The sequence below is a fragment of the Heptranchias perlo genome, chromosome 28 (assembly GCF_035084215.1).
Source record: "Heptranchias perlo isolate sHepPer1 chromosome 28, sHepPer1.hap1, whole genome shotgun sequence".
NCBI lineage: Eukaryota > Metazoa > Chordata > Chondrichthyes > Hexanchiformes > Hexanchidae > Heptranchias > Heptranchias perlo.
The window spans coordinates 4,626,489-4,646,933 of NC_090352.1; the positions used below are offsets into that span (position 1 = coordinate 4,626,489).

A 20,445-nucleotide genomic window follows, 5' to 3' on the forward strand; every position below is an offset into this window, starting at 1 on the left:
GGCAGGCAAAACTGTAATTGAAAAGTGGGCGGCCTTTAAAGAGGAGATGGTTCAGGTACAGTCTAGGTACATTCCCACAAGGGGGAAAGGTAGGGCAACTAAAGCCAGAGCTCCCTGGAAGACAAAAGAGATAGTGAGTAAGATGAAATGGAAAAAAGGGGCTTATGACAGATGTCAGGTTGATAATACAAGTGAGAACCAGGCAGAATATAGTAAGTTCAGAGGAGAAGTGAAAAAGGAAATATGAGGGGCAAAGAGAGAGTATGAGAATAGACTGGCGGCCAACATAAAAGGGAATCCAAAAGTCTTCGACAGGCATGTAAACAGTAAACGGGTAGTAAGAGGAGGGGTGGGGCCGATTAGGGACCATAAAGGAGATCTACTCATGGAGGCAGAGGTGATGGCCGAGGTACTAAATGAGTACTTTGCATCTGCCTTTACCAAGGAAGAAGATGCTGTCACAGTCTCAGTAAAGGAAGATATAGTTGAGATACTGGGTAGGCTAAAAATTGATAAAGAAGAGGTACTAGAAAGGCTAGCTGTACTTAAAGTAGATAAGTCACCTGGTCCGGATGGGATGCATCCTAGGTTGCTGAGGGAAGTAAGGGTGGAAATTGTGGAGGTACTGGCCATAATCTTCCAAACATCTGTAGATACGGGGGTGGTGCTAGAGGACTGGAGAATTGCAAATGTTACACCCTTGTTCAAAAAAGGGTGTAAGGATAAACCCAGCAACTATAGGCTGGTCAGTTTAACCTCAGTGGGGAAACTTTTAGAAACGATAATCCGGGACAGAATTAACAGTCACTTGGACGAGTGTGGATTGATTAGGGAAAGCCAGCACAGATTTGTTAAAGGCAAATCATGTTTAACTAACCTGATAGAGTTTTTTGATGAGGTAATAGAGAGGGTAGATGAGGGCAATGCAGTTGATGTGGTGTATATGGATTTTCAAAAGGTGTTTGATAAAGTGCCGCATGGTAGGCTTATCATCAAGATTGCGGCCCATGGAATAAAGGGGACAGTAGCAACATGGATATAGAATTGGCTAAGGGACAGGAAACAGAGAGTAGTGGTGAACGGTTGTTTTTCGGACTGGAGGGAGGTGTACAATGGTGTTCCCCAGGGGTCAGTGCTGAGACCACTGCTTTTCTTGATGTATATTAATGACTTGGACTTGGATGTACTGGGCACAATTTCAAAATTTGCAGATGACACAAAACTTGGAAAGGTAGTAAACAGTGAGGAGGATAGTGATAGACTTCAAGAGGATATAGACAGGCTGGTGGCATGGGCGGACATGTGGCAGATGAAATTTAACGCAGAAAAATGTGAAGTCATACATTTTGGTAGGAAGAACAAGGCGAGGCAATATAAACTAGAGGGCACAACTCTAAAATGGGTACAGGAACAGAGAGATCTGGGGGTTTATGTGCACAAATCGGTGAAAGTGGCAGGGCAGGTTGAGAAATCGGTTAAAAAAGTATACGGGTTGCTGGACTTTATAAATAGAGGCATAGAGTACAAAAGTATGGAAACCATGATGAACCTTGAAAGACGTGAAGGCCTTAGAGAGGGTGTAGAAGAGATTTACTAGAATGATTCCAGGGATGAGGGACTTTAGTTATGTGGATAGACTGGAGAAGCTGGGGTTGTTCTCCTTGGAACAGAGACGGTTGCGAGGAGATTTGATCGAGGTATTCAAAATCATGAAGGGTCTAGACAGAGTAGATAGAGAGAAACTCTTCCCATTGGTGGAAGGGTCAAGAACCAGAGGACATAGATTTAAGGTGATTGGCAAATGAACCAAAGGTGACATGAGGAAAAACTTTTTTACACAGCAGTGGTTAGGATCTGGAATGCACTGCCCGAGGGGGTGGTGGAGACAGATTCAATCATGGCCTTCAAAAGGGAACTGAACAAGTACATGAAAGGAAAAAATTTGCAGGGCCACGGGGATAGGGCGGGAGAGTGGGACTAGCTGGATTGCTCTTGCATAGAGCCAGTGCGGACTTGATGGGCTGAATGGCCGCCTTCCGTCTGTAACCTTTCTATGATTTTATGATTCTATTCCATTCGTCTTTTTGATTGCTTTTTGTACCTGTCTACAGGCTTTTAATGATTTGTGTACTTGGACTCCCAAATCGCTTTGCTCCGCCACAGTTCCTAGTTCTTTACCATTCTTATCAGATTCTTTTAATTAAAATTTGAATAATAATAATAACAACAACAACTTATATTTATATAGCTCCTTTAAAGGAGTCAAACATTCCAAGGCACTTCACAGGAGCGATATCAGACAAAATTTGGTCGCTAGTAACCTTGGGATGCCCCTTCCATTTGGGTGGGTTTGCACAGAACTTGAGTGGACCTCTAATTGACCTCTTTGGAACTGATTGAACAACGGAACGGAACAGAACATATTGGAATGTAGGTCCCATCTCTTCCCCTTTTCCCAATTGGTTACGCTCACTTTACGGGTTTAACTGATTGGAAAATCTAGGCCTTTCTGCCTCGGCCAGCACTTGGACAAGGTGCAGGTACCTATGGAGCTGTGGCCTATAGCAGGAGCCATTGTGAGAGTACCATCACCACGGAGGCTGCAGCGAGTTCAAGGAGAAGGCCCACCAGCCACCACCTTCCCGGGGCAACGAGGGAGGGGCAGTAAATGCCGGCCTCGCCAGCCTGCCCCTCATCCGGCGAACAAATTTAACTCTCCGGGGAGAAAATAAAAAGTCTGACACTTCCTAAGTGTAGGGTGAGGTGTCACAGCTGCCGTCACGGCAGGAAAAAAAATGTGACTTCCAGACAGAAGGAGGCAGCAGCGAGTCCTTCCAGGCCTCAATAGGAATAACTTGAAAAGTCCTGTTGTGTATAAAATGATTCATTTGCAATTTGCCTGTATGCAGATCTCGGACAGCATTCGGGAGGGACGACCGGAGACAAACTATTGGGAGTTCACAAGCCTGAAATACGCCTTCCTGCTGTGCCCTTTTGTTGCAGTCATTGGAGGAGGTTTCTTCCTTTGTACTGCTAAACATATAGAGGAGGACCGAAAGAAAGCATCACAGGTGGTTCAAGGTAATGGTCCTCCTGGGACTAAAAGGGTTAAATTATGAGGCCGGGTTGCACAGACGAGGCTTGTATTCCCTTGAGTATTGAAGATTAAGGATCTAATTGAGGTGTTTAAGATGATTAAAGGATTTGATAGGGTTGATAGAGAGAAACTATTTCCTCTGGTGGGGGGAGTCCAGAACAACGGGGACATAGCCTTAAAATTAAAGCTAGGCCGTTTAGGGGTGATGCCAGGAAGCACTTCTTCACACAAAGGGGAGTGGAAATCTGGAACTCTGTTCCCCCAAAAAACTGTTGAGGCTGGGGGTCAATTGAAAATGTCAAAACTGAGATTGATAGATTTTTGTTCGGCAAGGATATTAAGGGTTATGGAACCAAGGCAGGTAGATGGAGTTAAGATACAGATCAGCCGTGATCTAATTGAATGTTAGAACTGGCTCGAGGGGCTGAATGGCCTACTTCTGTTCCCTAGTAGCCTTACGTTGGTTTATACGTGAATGGGGTAGTGGGGGGGGAGGGGAATGGCTGTTCTCATGATATTGAGAAGGGAGCAAATCTGCTTCGAGATGTTTTGAGTCTTAGAATTTACAGCATAAAGGAGGACATTCGGCCCATTGTGTTTGTGTTCGCTCTTCAACTAGAGCTGTCCACTCTAATCCCATTTCTTGCCCTTTCCACTGAATCATTTTATATTCTTCCTCTTCAAATCCATACCCAATTCCCTTTTAAATGATGTTATAGTCTGTGCCTCAGTAGTTATTTGTGGTAAAGTGTTCCCTGTTCTAATAGCCCTCTGTGTGAAAACATTTCTTCGAACTTGCCCCTTTATTTGAGTGACAATCCTCAGTCTATGTCCCTGTGCTACTGATTCACTAACCAGTGGAAACTCTAGTTCATAATTCTAAAAATCTCTTAGATCCCCCTTAACCTTCTCTTTTCCAATAACCTTCTCTGTCCTGCTATTCAGTTGCTTCAAGTTTTAGGGTAACTGTTTCTAGCCTACAGCTCATCCCCTGCCTGCTGCTGTTACCTGCTGAGCTTCTTACTGTCTTTCAGTGCATTGCTGGATTCTCAGCTTTAGTTTATTGCTGTCTGGGTCCTGGCCAGAAATCCAATTTCTCCTGGGCTGAAGTCCATTTCTCCACTGCTTTATGAACCTTATGGTGACCTTCAACTTTGCTGCCATTTCCTTCAGACTGTATTCTCTAGTTAGTCTTGATGACGTGTGGTAAGTGTAACAGGGAGAACGATGGAGGGAAAAGTTCGAAAGGGGCCGTTTTTGGATGCAGTTCGCGTGATGTGCTATTACCCCACGCCCAGTGGCACCTGCGCAGGCAGGACGCAAGTTTGGACCCACCGGAGCACTGACCTGCGATCAGCGTTACATTCCAGGCCTTGCAGGTGGAATCAATGCAATTCGCACTTTCCACCATCAGAGGGAGCTCCATCTCTTAAAGGGAGGATGTTTCTTAGAAATCTCTTAAAGGTAGCTGGTACCTGTTATTTGCTGAAAATAACAGTCTACTGTCTGGTAGCATAGTGGTTATGTTACTGGGCTAGTAATCCAGAGGCCTGGACTAAAATCCAGAGTCATGAGTTCAAATCCCACCACGGCAGCTGGCGAATTTAAATTCAATTAATTAATTAAAAAATTCAATTAATTAAATAAAAATCTGGAATTAAAATACTAGTATCAGTAATGATGGCCATGAAACTACCGGATTGTCATAAAAACCCATCTGGTTCACTAATGTCCTTTAGGGAAGGAAGCCTGCCGTCCTTACCCAGTCTGGCCGACATGTGACTCCAGACCCACAGCAATGTGGTTGATTCTTAATTGCCCTCTGAAATGGCCTAGTAAGCCACTCAGTTGTAAAATCTCGCTACGAAAAGTCATAATAAGAATAAAACCGGACGGACCACCTGGCATCGGACCACTAGGCACTGGACACGACAACGGTAAAACACCAAGCCCAGTCGACCCTGCAAGGTCCTCCTTACTAACATCTGGGGACTTGCGCAAAAATTGGGAGAGCTGTCCCACAGACAAGTCAAGCAACAGCCTGACATAGCCATACTCACAGAATCATATCTTTCAGCCAACGTCCCAGACTCTTCCATCACCATCACCATCACAGGACATACCCACTAGAGGTGGCGGTACAGTGATATACAGTCAGGAGGGAGTGGCCCTGGGAGTCCTCAACATTGACTCTGGACCCCATGAAATCTCATGGCATCAGGTCAAACATGGGCAAGGAAACCTCCTGCTGATTACCACCTACCGTCCTCCCTCAGCTGATGAATCAGTCCTCCTCCATGTTGAACACCACTTGGAGGAAGCACTGAGGGTAGCAAGGGCACAAAATGTACTCTGGGTGGGGGACTTAAATGTCCATCACCAAGAGTGGCTCGGTAGCACCACCACTGACCGAGCTGGCTGAGTCCTGAAGGACATAGCTGCTAGACTGGGCCTGCGGCAGGTGGTGAGCGAACCAACACGAGGGAAAAACTTACTTGACCTCGTCCTCACCAATCTACCTGTCGCAAATGCATCTGTCCATGACAGTATTGGTAGGAGTGACCACCGCACAGTCCTCGTGGAGATGAAATCCCGTCTTCGCACTGAGGACACCATCCAACGTGTTGTGTGGCACTACCACCGTGCTAAATGGGATAGATTCAGAACAGATCGAGCAGCTCAAAACTGGGCATCCATGAGGCGCTGTGGGCCATCAGCAGCAGCAGAATTGTATTCCAGCACAATCTGTAACCTCATGGCCCGGCATATTCCACACTCTACCATCACCAACAAGCCAGGGGATCAACCCTGGTTCAATGAGGAGTGTAGAAGAGCATGCCAGGAGCAGCACCAGGCGTACCTAAAAATGAGGTGCCAACCTGGTGAAGCTACAACTCAGGACTACATGCATGCTAAACAGCGGAAGCAACATGCTATAGACAGAGCTAAGCGATTCCACAACCAACGGATCAGATCAAAGCTCTGCAGTCCTGCCACATCCAGTCGTGAATGGTGGTGGACAATTAAACAACTAACGGGAGGAGGAGGCTCTGCAAACATCCCCATTCTCAATGATGGCGGAGTCCAGCACGTGAGTGCAAAAGACAAGGCTGCAGCGTTTGCAACCATCTTCAGCCAGAAGTGCCGAGTGGATAATCCATCTCAGCCTCCTCCCGATATCCCCACCATCACGGAAGCCAGTCTTCGGCCAATTCGATTCACTCCACGTGATATCAAGAAACGGCTGAGTGCACTGGATACAGCAAAGGCTATGGGCCCCGACAACATCCCAGCTGTAGTGCTGAAGTCTTGTGCTCCAGAACTAGCTGCGCCTCTAGCCAAGCTGTTCCAGCACAGCTACAACACTGGCATCCACCCGACAATGTGGAAAATTGCCCATGTATGTCCTGTCCACAAAAAGCAGGACAAATCCAATCCGGCCAATTACCGCCCCATCAGTCTACTCTCAATCATCAGCAAAGTGATGGAAGGTGTCGTCGACAGTGCTATCAAGCAGCACTTACTCACCAATAACCTGCTCACCGATGCTCAGTTTGGGTTCCGCCAGGACCACTCGGCTCCAGACCTCATTACAGCCTTGGTCCAAACATGGACAAAAGAGCTGAATTCCAGAGGTGAGGTGAGAGTGACTGCCCTTGACATCAAGGCAGCATTTGACCGAGTGTGGCACCAAGGAGCCCTAGTAAAATTGAAGTCAATGGGAATCAGGGGGAAAACTCTCCAGTGGCTGGAGTCATACCTAGCACAAAGGAAGATGGTAGTGGTTGTTGGAGGCCAAGCATCTCAGCCCCAGGGCATTGCTGCAGGAGTTCCTCAGGGCAGTGTCCTAGGCCCAACCATCTTCAGCTGCTTCATCAATGACCTTCCCTCCATCATAAGGTCAGAAATGGGGATGTTCGCTGATGACTGCACAGTGTTCAGTTCCATTCGCAACCCCTCAGATAATGAAGCAGTCCGAGCCCGCATGCAGCAAGACCTGGACAACATCCAGGCTTGGGCTGATAAGTGGCAAGTAACATTCGCACCAGATAAGTGCCAGGCAATGACCATCTCCAACAAGAGAGAGTCTAACCACCTCCCCTTGACATTCAACGGCATTACCATCGCCGAATCCCCCACCATCAACATCCTGGGGGTCACCATTGACCAGAAACTTAACTGGACCAGCCATATAAATACTGTGGCTACGAGAGCAGGTCAGAGGCTGGGTATTCTGCGGCGAGTGACTCACCTCCTGACTCCCCAAAGCCTTTCCACCATCTACAAGGCACAAGTCAGGAGTGTGATGGAATACTCTCCACTTGCCTGGATGAGTGCAGCTCCAACAACACTCAAGAAGCTCGACACCATCCAAGATAAAGCAGCCCGCTTGATTGGCACCCCATCCACCACCCTAAACATTCACTCCCTTCACCACCGGCGCACTGTGGCTGCAGTGTGCACCATCCACAGGATGCACTGCAGCAACTCGCCAAGGCTTCTTCGACAGCACCTCCCAAACCCGCGACCTCTACCACCTAGAAGGACAAGGGCAGCAGGCGCATGGGAACAACACCACCTGCACGTTCCCCTCCAAGTCACACACCATCCCGACTTGGAAATATATCGCCGTTCCTTCATTGTCGCTGGGTCAAAATCCTGGAACTCCCTTCCTAACAGCACTGTGGGAGAACCTGCACTACACGGACTGCAGCGATTCAAGAAGGCGGCTCACCACCACCTTCTCAAGGGCAATTAGGGATGGGCAATAAATGCCGGCCTTGCCAGCGACGCCCACATCCCGTGAACGAATAAAAAAAAAGAATCTGAACGCAGATCAGACATCGCACACGTGAAACACAGATGCAGGTCCCTTCCTTATGTTTACACACTGATGAGTTTTGTTAAAACATTGAATAAAGGTTGCGCACCACTAAATCACACATCCTCCAATCTACACACCAGACCTCACCAATCTGCCGATCTGAGTTGGTCCCAGGCCTGTGAGAGTGCGTGCACCAAGGTTCTCTGCTGATGCACTAGAGACCTTGGTGCAAGAGGTGGACAGAAGGAGGGACATCCTATATCCAGAAGAGGGGGGAGGGGGTTGCAAGAGTCCCTCCAGACATATGGCCAAAAGGCAGTGGGAGGCAGCGGGGGACGAAGTCAATGCCAGGCGCACAGCATCATGAACATGGATGCAGTGCAGGAAGAAGTTCAATGCTTTGACACGCGTGGTCAATGTGAGTGAGGTCAACTGTCAAGTGGTGTCTCCTACCAACTGCACCACACACTACACCCCCATCACCCACATACCAACAAACTCTTTCCATCAGGACTCAACTCTTCCAATCAGATGCTTCCTCTCGCCTTACACATTACCACTGTTTCAAGCCGCCCACCCACAACTCACAGGCCACACTGGCAGCTATTCATCCATGACAGGCACATTACCCAGACACATGTCCCGCTTTCTTGCAGGAGAAGGTGGTGCATATCAAGTGGCAGTGGCATTTAGCCCCTCGAACCTGTTCCGCCATTCAGTGAGATCATGGTGGACCTGTGACCTAACTCCATATACCGTCATAGCCCTTAATACCCTTGGTTCACAGAAATCTATCAATCTCAGATTTAACATTCACGAGTGAGCTAGCATCAGTTGCCGTCTGTAGAAGAGCGTTCCAAACGTTTCCCACCCTTTTCCTAACTTCGCTCCTGCACGTCCTGGCTCTAAATATTAGGCTATGTCCCCACGTCCTAGTATTGAAGTCTAGGAGACCTCCAAAAACAGTTACAAATGTCTCGCCAGCCAGAAGCAATAATCCAGCCACTAACCTGTAAATCCTGCATGGTTCCTTTAAATAGCGCTGGTGGGGGGTCCTCCAGGCACTCTAAGACACGTTCAGATGGTCGGGGTTAAGACTGTGCGTTGAGTTGAGCGTTAATCCCAAAATGGTGTCTATCACTTTAAATCAACGTTACACACTGATTGAAGCCATATTCTCCCTACTTTACACGATTCCAGCGTTTGTTATCTGCACCCTGCGCTAACTCCTATACCAAAATGGCGTCTGGCATACATGCAGGAAACGTTGGTGCGCATCCAAGATGCCATCTTGGATGTCGGAGAGGCCGTGTAGCGCCGAAACAACAGGTGCTACACGGCCCAATTTAGCGCCCATGGTTCCCAAAGCTCTCCACCACTGGGGGTTTTCCTTGATTGATTGCAATGATTAGTCATTAACTCCATTATCATTATATCTTGTGATTACCAGGATGGTAGAAGGAGAACTAGATGGACCTTGGTCTTTATTCGATCAGCAATTCCTATGTTCCTATGTTTCTATGATTCTAGTAGCTGGCCTGCTGCTGTGTCCTCAGTTTTCTGCACATCTGCCAGGAGTTTTTCACTCTACGCTGTGCTCGCTCTAATCTATTCCTGCCGGTTCCCATCCTGCTCTGGATTCTGCTCCACTGCTGCTGAATGACCTTTGCCCTGTCGCTTTCCGCCTGCTTCCCACTGTCACTGACTCCATTCATCCCTCTGCTGGTGTAATGGATCCGTCGGTCTGCTCTACTAATCACCGAGGCTGCTACTCACTGCCGCTGGATCCCTGGATCATCAAGTTCTGGCTCATTGTCGATTCGCCACACCTCCTCGGCTCTCCATTTTTCACAGGAAAACCTCCATTGGTGCGCCAACAGATACTGTGCTCCTCAAACAGCTCCTGAACTCACTCGCCCTCCACATCTGACTCTGAACCTGGAGACAGTGCTCCAAGCTGAATCCACCTCATCCACAAGTCAACTTCACCACGGACTTTAACTTTGGACTCTCTCTCATTGTTTACTCCCTACTCTCCGTTTACAACCAGGACATATCTATCCTAATCTTTGCCATGCTTATCTAACCTGAATTTCCTCTGCGTCCATTCACAAGTACATTTTGATTGCTGCTCTGGACCCAAGCCCCTCACTTCTACCTCTCTCCATCACCAAGACCGCCTACTTCCACTTCTATAATATCACCGGTCTCCGCCACTGCCTCAGCCACTGCCTCAGCCCATCTGCTGCTGAAACCCTCATCCATGCTATCGTCACCTCCAGACTTGACTGTTCCAATGATTAAAATAACTCCGATCAGAAAACCTAGGCTATGGACTGTGCTTCACCAACAGTTTGAGGCAGAGAATTCCACATTCTAATCACCCTCAATGCAAATACATTTTTCTGAACCTCCCCTTTAATTCTTTTTGTGAATATCTCAAATTTGTGTACCTTTATTATATCTCACCAACCAATGGAAACGATCTCTCACTATTTACCTTATCACAGTGGCTTCATGATATTGAAGACCTCTTATCAGGTCTCCCCTTAACCTCTCAGCTCTAGTGAAAAGCCCTAGCTTCTCAAGTCTTTCTTCGTAACTGTAACCCCTCATCCCTGGTAACATCCCAGCGAATCTACACTGACCCTCTCCCAATTCTTTTATCTCTTTCCTATAATGGGATGCCCAAAACTGCACACAATACTCCAGCTGTAGCCTAACCAAGGTCTTGAAGTCCAAGATTATAAGAACATAAGAACATAAGAAATAGGAGCAGGAGTAGGCCAATCGGCCCCTCGAGCCTGCTCTGCCATTTAATAAGATCATGGCTGATCTGATCCTAACCTCAAATCTAAATTCATGTCCAATTTCCTGCCCGCTCCCCGTAACCCCTAATTCCCTTTACTTCTAGGAAACTGTCTGTTTCTGTTTTAAATTTATTTAATGATGTAGCTTCCACAGATTCCTGGGGCAGCAAATTCCACAGACCTACTACCCTCTGAGTGAAGAAGTTTCTCCTCATCTCAGTTTTGAAAGAGCAGCCCTTTATTCTAAGATTATGCCCCCTAGTTCTAGTTTCACCCACCCTTGGGAACATCCTTACCGCATCCACCCGATCAAGCCCCTTCACAATCTTGTTTCAATAAGATCGCCTCTCATTCTTCTGAACTCCAATGAGTAGAGTCCCAATCCACTCAACCTCTCCTCATATGTCCACCCCCTCATCCCCGGGATTAACCGAGTGAACCTTCTTTGTACTGCCTCGAGAGCAAGTATGTCTTTTCTTAAGTATGGAGACCAAAACTGTATGCAGTATTCCGAGTGCGGTCTCACCAATACCTTATATAACTGCAGCAATACCTCCCTGTTTTTATATTCTATCCCCCTAGCAATAAAAGCCAACATTCCGTTGGCCTTCTTGATCACCTGCTGCACCTGCATACTAACTTTTTGATTTTCTTGCAATGGGACCCCCAGATTCCTTTGTACTGCAGTACTTTCCAGTTTCTCGCCATTAAGATAATAACTTGCTCACTGATTTTTCCTGCCAAAGTGCATAACCTCACATTTTCCAATATTGTATTGCATCTGCCAAATCTCCGCCCACTCACCCAGCCTGTCTATATCCCCTTGTTGGTTTTTTATGTCCTCCTCACTCTCTACTTTCCCTCCCATCTTTGTATCATCTGCAAACTTTGATATGTTACACTCGGTCCCCTCCTCCAAATCGTTAATATAGATTGTAAAGAGTTGGGGACCCAGCACCGACCCCTGCGGAACACCACTGGCTACTGGTTGCCAGTCCGAGAATGAACCATTTATCCCAACTCTCTGCTTCCTGTTAGATAACCAATCCTCCACCCATGCCAGAATATTACCCCCAATCCAGTGATTCTTTATCTTGAGCAATAATCTTTTATGTGGCACCTTGTCGAATGCCTTCTGGAAGTCTAAATACACTACGTCCACTGGTTCCCCTTTATCCACCCTGTACGTTATGTCCTCAAAGAACTCAAGCAAATTTGTCAGACATGACTTCCCCTTCATAAAGCCATGCTGACTTTGTCCTATTAAATTATGTTTATCCAAATGTTCCGCTACTGTCTCCTTAATAATAGACTCCAAAATTTTACCCACCACAGATGTTAGGCTAACTGGTCTATAATTTCCAGCCTTCTGCCTACTACCCTTTTTAAATAAGGGTGTTACATTAGCAGTTTTCCAATCTTCCGGGACCTTTGCCGAGTCCAGAGAATTTTGGAAAATTATTACCAAAGCATCCACAATCCCTGCTGCCACTTCCCTCAAGACCCTAGGATGTAAGCCATCAGGTCCAGGGGATTTATCCGCCTTGAGTCCCATTAATTTACTGAGTACCAACTCCTTAGTGATTTTAATCGTATTTAGCTCCTCCCCCCCCAGAGCCCCCTGTTTGTCCAGTGTTGGGATATTCTTAGTGTCCTCTCCCGTAAAGACTGAAACAAAATATTTGTTCAGCATTTTTGCCATCTCCATGTTTCCCACCATTAATTTCCCGGTCTCATCCTCTAAGGGACCTACGTTTGCCTTAGCCACCCTTTTTCTTTTTATATAACTATAGAAACTCTTGCTATCTGTTTTTATATTTTTTGCTAATTTATTTTCATAATCTATCTTCCCTTCCTTAATCAATCCTTTAGTTATTTTTTGCTGTCTTTTGCAGACTTCCCAATCTTCTATCCTCCCACTAAGTTTGGCTATCTTATATGTCCTTGTTTTTAGTCGGATACTATCCTTAATTTCTTTACTTAGCCACGGATGGCTGTCATTTCTTTTACACTCTTTTTTCCTCAGTGGAATATATTTTTTTTGAAAGTTGTAAAATAACTCCTTGAATGAACACCACTGCTCATGTACCGTCTTACCCTTTAATCTATTTTCCCAGTCCACTTTAATCAATTCCGCTCTCATACTATCATAGTCTCCTTTATTCAAGCTCAGTACACTTGTTTGAGAACCAACCTTCTCACCCTCTAATTGGATATGGAATGTAACCATGTTATGGTCACTCATTCCAAGGGGATCCTTAACTAGAACATTATTAATTAATCCTGGCTCATTACACAGGACCAGGTCCAAGGTTGCTTGCCCCCTTGTAGGATCAGTTACATACTGCTCAAGAAATCCATCCCTAATACACTCAATAAACTCTTCCTCAAGGCTGCCCTGCCCAATTTGATTTGTCCAGTTAATATGATAGTTAAAATCCCCCATAATTATAGCTGTTCCCTTATTACATGCCCCGACTATTTCCTGATTAATACTTCTTCCAACAGAGTTGCAACTATTAGGGGGCCTATATACTACGCCCACCAGTGTTTTTTTCCCCTTATTATTCCTTATCTCTACCCAAACTGTTTCATTATCCTGATCCTTTGTCCCAATATCATTTCTCTGTATTACAGTGATTCCTTCCTTTATTAACATAGCCACCCCACCTCCCCTTCCTTCCTGCCTGTCCTTCCTGATAGTTAAATACCCTGGCATATTTAATTCCCAGTCGTTATCACCCTGCAGCCATGTTTCTGTAATGGCCACAAGATCATACCCATACGTAGTTATTTGTGCCGTTAACTCGTCCATTTTGTTACGAATGCTACGTGCATTCAGATAAAGAACTTTCAAATATGTTTTGTGACACTTAGTTCCTGCTTTTTCCTTTTTTAACACTTTACCTTTTACTCCATACCTTCTGTCCCTTCCTGACACTCTTTCCTCTGTCTCCCTGCTCAGGTTCCCAACCCCCTGCCACAGCTTTGATGCTGGGTTAATCGCCTTACGCCTTCTAGTTTTTATTTTATCTGTCGTGCCTAAAGTACACTTTCTTTCCGCTGCTCTATGCTTTTCCCTTTCACTTGTTCTTGAACAACTGTTTGTACTATTTGTATTGTAGCTTTTCCCTGGGTCTTCCCCTCTCTTGCTGCTCTCAACTTTATTCCCTTCTGACTCCCCGCTCAGGTTCCCATCCCCATGCCACTCTAGTTTAAACCTTCCCCAACAGCACTAGCAAACACCCCCGCGAGGACATTGGTCCTTGTGTTTGTATTCTCTGGCTCTAGATACAAAAGTAAGGCCTTTTTTATGGCCTTTTCTACTTGTACTGCCCCCTTTAATGACCTGTGTATGTGCACAGCAAGAACCATCTGCTTCTCTACTTCATTTAAAATCTGATCATTTAAGGTCTACTTGCCTCCGCTATTCTTACTCCATATTTCTCTACATTGAACTGCATCTGTCACTTATCTCTAGCCTATAAGAGTCACTGGAATTAGATACATTAAAATTGTTGGACCAAAATCTGGGTAATACTCTTTATACCCCGTCCAATATTATGGTGTATACTCTTTATACCCCGTCCAATATTATGGTGTATACTCTTTAAACCCCTGTCCAATATTATGGTGTATACTCTTTAAACCCCTGTCCAATATTATGGTGTATACTCTTTAAACCCCTGTCCAATATTATGGTGTATACTCTTTATACCCCTGTCCAATATTATGGTGTATACTCTTTAAACCCCTGTCCAATATTATGGTGTATACTCTTTATACCCCTGTCCAATATTATGGTGTATACTCTTTAAACCCCGTCCAATATTATGGTGTATATTTATACTCCTTATACCCCTGCCCAATATTATGGTGTATACTCCTTGTACCCCTGTCCAATATTATGGTGTATACGCCTTATAGGTGATGCAGAACGCCGGAACCACAAACGCAGATAATAATCCCAGTTACTTTGATCCAATATTTCTCTTGCCACGTAGGCCAGGGATAATTTCACTGCCCAAGGTGGGGTTTGGCAGCTGACAATATAAAAACCGTAAAGGTGGTGGAGGGATTAACATGCTGACCTTTCACCTCTGGGATCCATATCGAGCTCAAACAAGCTGGATGAAAGACCCCTATACCTGTTCGCTGTTGGATGAAAATCCAAGATTATAGTTATATGTGCCTCTCACTGTCGTTGGCCAAAGCTTGAATCTGGATCTAACCCACGAGATCCCTGAGCTGGGAATCTTTCATGTTGACGCTGACTGCTCAGGATACCATCCCTGTGTGCTAACATCCCTCACCTTGATGAACACAGCACTCTCTTAAAAATTAAAAGCGTTTGTCCAGCCTTTCGATTCTTCCTCTTCCTCTCAAAAGGGATTCAGAACATTGGGATGGATTTGAGCTGCTTGACATCTCACTTATAGTTGGCACCAGCTGATCAATGCGGCCTTTATTGATGGCTGCTGTGACATCTCCTTGTTAGCAACTGGGCCCATTTTATTAATAGCTGCAAGCTCCATGCAATGAATCTGGTATTGTGCACTGATTAACTGCTTTAAACAGCAGCGGTTAGTAACAGTTTAGCAAATGACCAGTCCTTAGCTACGTCTTTCCTTGTCATGCAGAAGGCAAGCATCCAAATGCTTTGCAGTCTGGACAGCGAGGAATCAGTCGAATTACACTGATCCAGCAAGCACAGAGTACAGATGGGAATTCATTATGTGCCCATTAATGGGCACATTCAATTAAGTGGAACAGTGGCATCAATTAACTCCTCTCACATTCTGCAGAATGTGAAGCATTTACTTGATAGAAACGACCAAATGAAGAACATTTTATCTCACAGTTGGTGAATTATCCCATTAATGTCCCTTTGATATTGTTAAATTGCTTCCAACGACAAGGGAAACTCCGCAGGCACAAGACTTGAACAGAAGTCATAAACACAGCCTCAAACCAGTGGCACGCGTGCGACTCTGGTGCACGAATAGTGAATTGAAAGCCTAGTTTGACTTTGCCAGTCTGCCCCGGACTGTACAGACCAGCGATGCTAAACCCGTGTTGTTGGCAGACTGGCTCGGACGATCAAGTTGAAAGGTCGACCTACCCGTTGGCACGTCCCACTGGCGGGACCTGCTTAGTCTTGCTGCTGGCGGCACTTTCATTGGGAGGCGTGGTATGAAACCCCCACTTGGGGAAGGGATTTTTGCCTCTGAGTGTCAGCTATGGCTCTTTGGCAGCACTTACGCATCTGAGTTATGAAGGTTGTGGGTTCAAGTCCCCCTCTAGAGACTTTAGTGTATAATCCAGGCTGATATTTCAGTGCAGTACTGAGGGAGTTTTGCACTGTTGGAGGTGCTGACTTTCAGATGAGATATTAAACCAAGGCCCTGTCTGCCCTCTCAGGTGGATGTAAATGATCTGTGGCACTTTTTGAAGAGGTGTCCTGGGGAGGTGTCCTGGCCAATAGTTATCCCTCAACACTTGATCATTTAATTAATTGCTGTTTGTGGGAGCATGCTGTGCACAAACTGGCTGCCGCGTTTCCTACATTACAATACTTCAGAAGTACTTAATTGGCTGTGAAGCTCTTTGGGATGTCCTGAGGTCATGAAAGGTGCTATATAAATGTAAATTCTTTCTTTCTTTCCATCATTTACATTGCTGACTCCTGAGAGTGTTCCTGCACTGAGCGAAGTGAGTGGGGAGGCTTAAGAAGCTTGTACAGTGAGGGAAGTGGCTGATTTTACTGAATGGGAGCCCTCATCCTTTGTCTCGCGATGGGTTAAAGGGACACGGTAACTTAATCAGCATTGCTGGCTCATACTGAGACTTCACTGCTGGTCAAAATAGATATTCAAAACAAATAACACTTTAGGTAATGCCATGAGTTCAGATATGTGTTTGTTCTGAAGTGCGGTACTATAGTGGTTATGTTACTGGACTAGTAATCTAGTTAGAATTGTGAGTTCAAATCTCACTGTGGCAGTTTTTTAAAAAAAAATCTGGAAATAAAGAGCTGGTGTCAGTAAAAGTGACAATGAAGCTGTCGGATTGTTGTAAAAACCCAACTGGCTCATTAATGTCCTTTAGGGAAGGAAACCTGCCGTCCTCACCTGGTCTGGGCCTATATGTAACTGCAGTCCCCACACCAACGTGGTTGACTCTTAACCGCCCTCTGAAGTGGCCTAAAAAGCCACTCAGTCCAGGGCGACTGGGGATGGGCAATAAATGACGGCCTCGTCTGCGACGCCCACATCCCGAGAATGAAAAAAACCCACTCTCTGCTGAATGGCTGACCTCAGTTGTGTTGCGGTGAGGAGTTTGCTGAACTGCTCCCCACAGAACTCGAATGGTTGACACCAGGGTCTTTGGGGAAGGGTGGGCACTGAGGGTCTGTGCTAATAGTGGCTTTCTATCCCCCCCCCTCTGTTTTGTGGGGTGTGCCAATGGGGATGAGATCTGTTAATTGTAACTGGACCGACATTCTGCCCCCCCCCAAGTGGCCAATGCAGGAGCAGCGAGGGAGAAACGTGGGAGCAGATTGCAATGGCTGGAATAGGGTATTATTATAGTCATGGTGAAAAAATGACCAAAAATTATAAAATGTTCTCTCCAGAGGGTTGAGGATGCGGTAGATGCTCATTTATGTAAAACACATTTCACTCCTTTAACCTTTAAGTCTTTAAAATCCCTACAACATGGAACCAGTCTAACAGTTCACCAAGCTCATTCCTTCCACAGCCTAGGTACAATCTACCCTATCATTGACTCTACCCAACCATTTAACCCACAGCCTAGGTACAATCTACTCTATCATTGACTCTACCCAACCATTTAACCCACAGCCTAGGTACAAGCTAGTCTATCATGGACTCTACCCATCTATTTAATCTCCAGAGGGATAGGTTTGCACAAATACTTCCTGGACTCCAAAGGCAATGAAGTGACTATTTATCCATCTTCACATTTCCACTATTCACCCCTGGTTGCTGTGCTCCATTGGCAACATTTGTCCCCTGCCCTGACCAAGAATTATAAAGTTCTGTGGAGCATTTATTCGTAGTCAGTAATCCCCTTCCCAATACGATATCTTGCCTCAGTCTCAGCTGATTGTAGCTGGAACCTGTTCCACATCCACTGCTGCGTGTGTAGAGATTTCTACTACCCATTTAGTTTTGCTTGAGGCTTGCTCGTGTTAAAGCTCTGTACTCCAGTTCTGCACTCATGGTCCAACTATGGTACATCTCTCAGCATTTAAAACCTGGATCATGTGCCCCCCAGTTTTATTTTCTCCAATGAAAGCAATTTCAGTGGATATTAGGTCTGCCTAGCAGCTACAAGAAGAGAGCGAGGGAGATATCAGTGCACAGCATACGGGACACATGGTTATATAGGTGACTGGGCCAATAGGTCATGAAAGAGGTTTTTGCCAATACATGTCTCAAATTAGGACACCGTAGGTAGTCCAAGTCTAACTCGAGGCAGAATCGTCTCACCCACTCCACACACACACACACACACACACACACACATATCCCCAACATGTACCCCTCACCTCCCCACAGTTCTGGAACCAACTGTCCTTCACTCCTGGTGATGTCACCTCCAGTGTTGTGATGTATTGGATACGAGGAGCCTTTTTTTGCCAGTTTTCTTTGCTTTGTCTCCTCGTGCCCTCAAGGCAGGACTGGCAGCTCAATGTTCCAGGGTACAGATGCTATAGGAAAGATAGAGCAGGAGGTAAGAGAGGAGGGGGAGTTGCGTTCTTGATTAGGGAGAACATCACGGCAGTAGTGAGAGGGGATATATCCGAGGGTTCGCCCACTGAGTCTATATGGGTAGAACTGAAAAATAAGAAGGGAGAGATCACTTTGATCGGATTGTACTACAGACCCCCAAATAGTCAACGGGAAATTGAGGAGCAAATATGTAAGGAGATTACAGACAGCTGCAAGAAAAATAGGGTGGTAATAGTAGGGGACTTTAACTTTCCCAACATTGACTGGGACAGCCATAGCATTAGGGGCTTGGATGGAGAGAAATTTGTTGAGTGTATTCAGGAGGAATTTCTCATTCAGTATGTGGATGGCCCGACTAGAGAGGGGGCAAAACTTGACCTCCTCTTGGGAAATAAGGAAGGGCAGGTGACAGAAGTGTTAGTGAGGGATCACTTTGGGACCAGTGATCATAATTCCATTAGTTTCAAGATAGCTATGGAGAAGGATAGATCTGGCCCAAAAGTTAAAATTCTAAATTGGGGAAAGGCCAATTTTGATGGTATTAGACAGGAACTTTCAGAAGTTGATTGGGAGAGTCTGTTGGCAGGCAAAGGGACGTCTGGTAAGTGGGAGGCTTTCAAAAGTGTGTTAACCAGGGTTCAGGGTAAGCACATTCCTTATAAAGTGAAGGGCAAGGCTGGTAGAAGTAGGGAACCTTGGATGACTCGGGAGATTGAGGCACTAGTCAAAAAGAAGAAGGAGGCATATGACATGCATAGGCAGCTGGGATCAAGTGGATCCCTTGAAGAGTATAGAGATTGCCGGAGTAGAGTTAAGAGAGAAATCAGGAGGGCAAAAAGGGGATATGAGATTGCTTAGGCAGATCAGGCAAAGGTGAATCCAAAGAGCTTCTACAAATACATAAAGGGCAAAAGGGTAACTAGGGAGAGAGTAGGGCCTCTTAAGGATCAACAAGGTCATCTATGTGCGGAACCACAAGAGATGGGTGAGATCCTGAATGAATATTTCACATCGGTATTTACGGTTGAGAAAGGCATGGATGTTAGGGAACTTGGGGAAATAAATAGTGATGTCTTGAGGAGTGTACATATTACAGAGAGGGAGGTGCTGGAAGTCTTAACGCGCATCAAGGTAGATAAATCTCCGGGACCTGATGAAATGTATCCCAGGACGTTATGGGAGGTTAGGGAGGAAATTGCGGGTCCCCTAGCAGAGATATTTGAATCATCCACCGCTACAGGTGAGGTGCCTGAAGATTGGAGGGTAGCAAATGTTGTGCCTTTGTTTAAGAAGGGCGGCAGGGAAAAGCCTGGGAACTACAGACCAGTGAGCCTGACATCTGTAGTGGGTAAGTTGTTAGAGGGTATTCTGAGGGACAGGATCTACAGGCATTTGGAGAGGCAGGGACTAATTAGGAACAGTCAGCATGGTTTTGTGAGAGGAAAATCATGTCTCACGAATTTGATTGAGTTTTTTGAAGGGGTAACCAAGAAGATAGATGAGGGCTGTGCAGTAGACGTGGTCTACATGGACTTCAGCAAAGCATTTGACAAGGTACCGCAAGGTAGGTTGTTACATAAGGTTAAATCTCATGGGATCCAAGGTGAGGTAGCCAATTGGATACAAAATTGGCTTGACGACAGAAGACAGAGGGTGGTTGTAGAGGGTTGTTTTTCAAACTGGATGCCTGTGTCCAGCGGTGTGCCTCAGGGATCGGTGCTGGGTCCGCTGTTATTTGTTATTTATATTAATGATTTGGATGAGAATTTAGGAGGCATGGTTAGTAAGTTTGCAGATGACACCAAGATTGGTGGCATTGTGGACAGTGAAGAAGGTTATCTAGGATTGCAACGGGATCTTGATAAATTGGGCCAGTGGGCCGATGAATGGCAGATGGAGTTTAATTTAGATAAATGTGAGGTGCTGCATTTTGGTAGATCGAATCGGGCCAGGACC

The 20,445-nt window shown here is 45.8% G+C and overlaps 1 protein-coding gene across 1 annotated transcript in view; it reads left to right on the forward strand.

Annotated features, from left to right (window-relative positions):
* LOC137344792 (protein spinster homolog 1-like) overlaps window positions 1-20,445 on the forward strand; it is a 105,412-nt gene that overhangs the window by 60,362 nt on the left and 24,605 nt on the right. Inside the window, exon 11 of the mRNA XM_068007948.1 lies at window positions 2,910-3,081. Within this exon, the coding sequence (XP_067864049.1) occupies window positions 2,910-3,081 (172 nt within the window). The remainder of the gene's footprint in view (window positions 1-2,909; window positions 3,082-20,445) is intronic.